Here is a 3,198-nt window from a genome sequence, read left to right on the forward strand (position 1 = left end):
GCCCTAAACCCCCCCCCCCCCCTCTCTCTCTCATGCGCAGGATGGATTCCTTTTCCCCACAGTTACCTTACATACTAAATTTATGTCAACAATAACCCCCAACAAAAGAGATACTTCCTAAAATGTTTGCAGCTTTGTCAAGAATGGACAAACTAGACACACGGACAACGGATGAAAGAATCTGAAACACTTAGATGTGTCTGAATGCTTATGAGTTTACAAATAGCATTATATAGTGAGATAACAGAATCAGAGGATAAAAAATTTACCGGCATAGGAGTTCAGCCTGTCCAAATGCAAAATCTTTATCCACTTGGGAATATCAAAATTCAAATTAATTCCAGCAATATCCTGCATGGTGACCAAGAATTGATTTATTAAGAACTGAACAATGTTGTCACCCAAAACCTTTAACATATTTTCATATACAAGAGATCACTGGTGATCAAGTTTACAACACTAAATCCCAGCCTGTCCAGTTTTCTGCCATTTTGGAGGAAGAAAACTGATCGAGAAGACATCCATTTTACACCCATCTACCATGCCCTCAATCTCTTCTTTCTAAGCGAACAGTGCAAAGTTAGTTTCTGCTTCCACTCCTTATTGCACCCCTCCAGTTCAGCTCTTTACAGATTCTAAGAATCAAAAACTTAAAAAGATATCAATGTATTACAGTTCCAAATATGATAGGGTCACCTTCAGAAGCAACTTCCATGAAAGAACAGATAATGTTCTCAGTATATTGTTCTCAAGCTAAGTTCTTACTCTCAACCATGCAATAATTACTTTTCAAGTGTTAAACCCCACTTGCCTCCCTCTTTCGAAAAAGCAAACAAATTCACTCCAGGAAAACATAAAACCCATTGAGAAAATGGGGAAAGAAAGGGATGATAGAGTTTATTATAGTAAAAATCCAAGCACAAATGCACGTGAATAAATTGTCCATGTGATATAATTGGTTTCCTCATTATTTAAGATGATAAGTACAGCTTACAAGAAAAGATGCATATAGGATTTCGATTTGTAACTCTTTAAAAGACATTTAAAACACTATTGCACAGTTGCTTTATAGTTCCCTAATTATGAGCAACCACGATTATTTTATGTGCATAACATAATACCCCTCACTAAAAGATCCACCATTTCTGAATAATGACTGGTAAGTAATGCACTAGGATCCCCGTCCTTAGTCCTTCCTGTGACATATTCCATTTTGGTACAGGAATAGATGGGGGATTTTTACATCCCAATTTGAATTCACAGCCCATGCTTTACGTGTTCTATGAGCGCATATGCACACACACTAATTTTTCCTTGACAAGGAAGGAAAATGAAGAAAGGGAAAGGGATAAATAAGGCATACACTATGGCAAATTTCAAATTGTCATAGATTCCTCACCCATAATCCCCCAAGAATTCGTTTTGCCAATCTCCAAATGAAAAATATACGCCCATGCCACTTTCTAAAAATATGAACTATTGCTGCCTTGAGTGACTCCTTGGGTGAGATAAAGAACCTGCCACGCGATCCATCTTTATTGGTTTTCAACACCACAACATCAGCTGCTGCCTTACAGCTTTCACTACTGACACAAGCCTCTTCTTGAGATTCCAGAACATCATTTTCAGTGCTAGAGAATTTTAATGGAGATTTCCACCTCCTTGCACCAGAAGATATCCAAGTCAACCACGATTTTTTCCCAAAAAGAGGTAATCCATCTCCATCCTTATTTGTTGCCTTTGAAATTGCATTTCCAGCTTCTCTTTTATGAGCATCTGTTGCATCATACCGGGGATCATTTTGTGACCACAAGCCAGCGCTAGTAATCTGCATCAGAAAAGCAGAATATGCCTTTAATTTGACATTTGAACTAGCAAATCCAATTAGTCAGCAATTAGAAGCAAACACATTTCTCAACTGTAATATCGTCATTTATATATTTCCAACAAGAGTTAACCACGTTTTGACGTTAAGTACACTATAGAAACATATTCTTGAATTAAGCATATATCAAAAATAAAATTTGATGAAGAACAATATGCAGTAGACATGCCTTGAGAAATAGGCTTCACCGAGTTAACAGAGAATCATAATTCACAAACCTTGATCTGAATAAGCTGGGCCTCAGACATTTCCGCTTCAGAAAGCTCACTCGAACAACCAGGCTTCACCATCGAATTATGAACAGTGAATATACATAAATACACACATAAATATATATAAAATATAATTCCAAAATGGATCAAAATAAAAAAAGAAAAACCCTTTGGGAAATAATTAGTAGATAATTTTACTACCCTATAAAACAAAATAAGAAACATCAAACCAGAGACGGAGATTCAAACAGAAAAATAAAAGAAGAGGAAAAACCTGTTGAACATAATTGGCGTGCATAACAACGAGAATACAGAAGAGGGTGATGGCCAAGAAAAGAAATAAATACTCAAGCGTGACTCTGATTTTGGGCGATAGCATCTCTGAGAAACGCTCTTGAACCCGTATAAACGTCTGCTCTGGATCCATGTTTCAAATGTTTTCACCAATAAATATCTATATGAATACAGATTACCTGCAAAACGTGACCAAAGGATAGAACCAATTGCCGAAACAGATAAGATGTCAAGAGGGGAATTCCGATTATTAAATTTGTAAATTTTTCACCTTGAATCTATAAAAACGGTGATTGATCGTGAGGATATAGAAACAATAACAGCATGGGCTAAGATATTTCCAAAATTCAACGATTGCTTTTCATTGTCAAATTTCAAATATGTATGCCTTAATTATACTATTCGTGTGAGTATTCGTATTATTTATTTCCGATTGGGTCCAAAATTATGCCTCTTTACCAAATTGTACAGGCAATCTATCTCTGGCCATAAAATTTTCACTCTAGAAGGGTTTTGCTATTCGTACGTCCCCACAATAGGCAGGCTTTCAAAGGGGTTGTACACACAACTCTAATTAAAGTTATGTGTACAGCTCATTAAGGAATATATATATATATATAGAGGAAAAGGTTAGTGTTTAAGTTAAATTTCGACCTCAAAATCGTGTTAGTGAATAGTGAGATAGTCAAGTCAAGACAGTAGATCTAGACTTGTTGCTTTGTAGCATCAAAAATTGTACAATTTGATTTACGAAAATAGCATCTTCCACATCCAACTTATAATACATTTAGGACAGTGTACAGATTT

At 36.0% G+C, this 3,198-nt stretch overlaps 1 protein-coding gene across 1 annotated transcript in view; it reads right to left on the reverse strand.

Moving 5' to 3' along the window:
• The window catches only part of LOC111388240, a 13,414-nt gene extending 10,517 nt beyond the window's left edge, over positions 1-2,897 (reverse strand). Inside the window, exons 1-4 of the mRNA XM_023012927.1 lie at positions 2,372-2,897; positions 2,104-2,166; positions 1,400-1,828; positions 252-351 (exon numbers count right to left, since the gene is read on the reverse strand). Coding sequence (XP_022868695.1) covers positions 252-351; positions 1,400-1,828; positions 2,104-2,166; positions 2,372-2,524 — 745 coding nt within the window. The 5' untranslated portion in view covers positions 2,525-2,897. The remainder of the gene's footprint in view (positions 1-251; positions 352-1,399; positions 1,829-2,103; positions 2,167-2,371) is intronic.
• Positions 2,898-3,198: the final 301 nt, after the last annotated feature.

Source organism: Olea europaea, unplaced genomic scaffold (assembly GCF_002742605.1).
Source record: "Olea europaea var. sylvestris unplaced genomic scaffold, O_europaea_v1 scaffold476, whole genome shotgun sequence".
NCBI classification, from domain to species: domain Eukaryota; kingdom Viridiplantae; phylum Streptophyta; class Magnoliopsida; order Lamiales; family Oleaceae; genus Olea; species Olea europaea.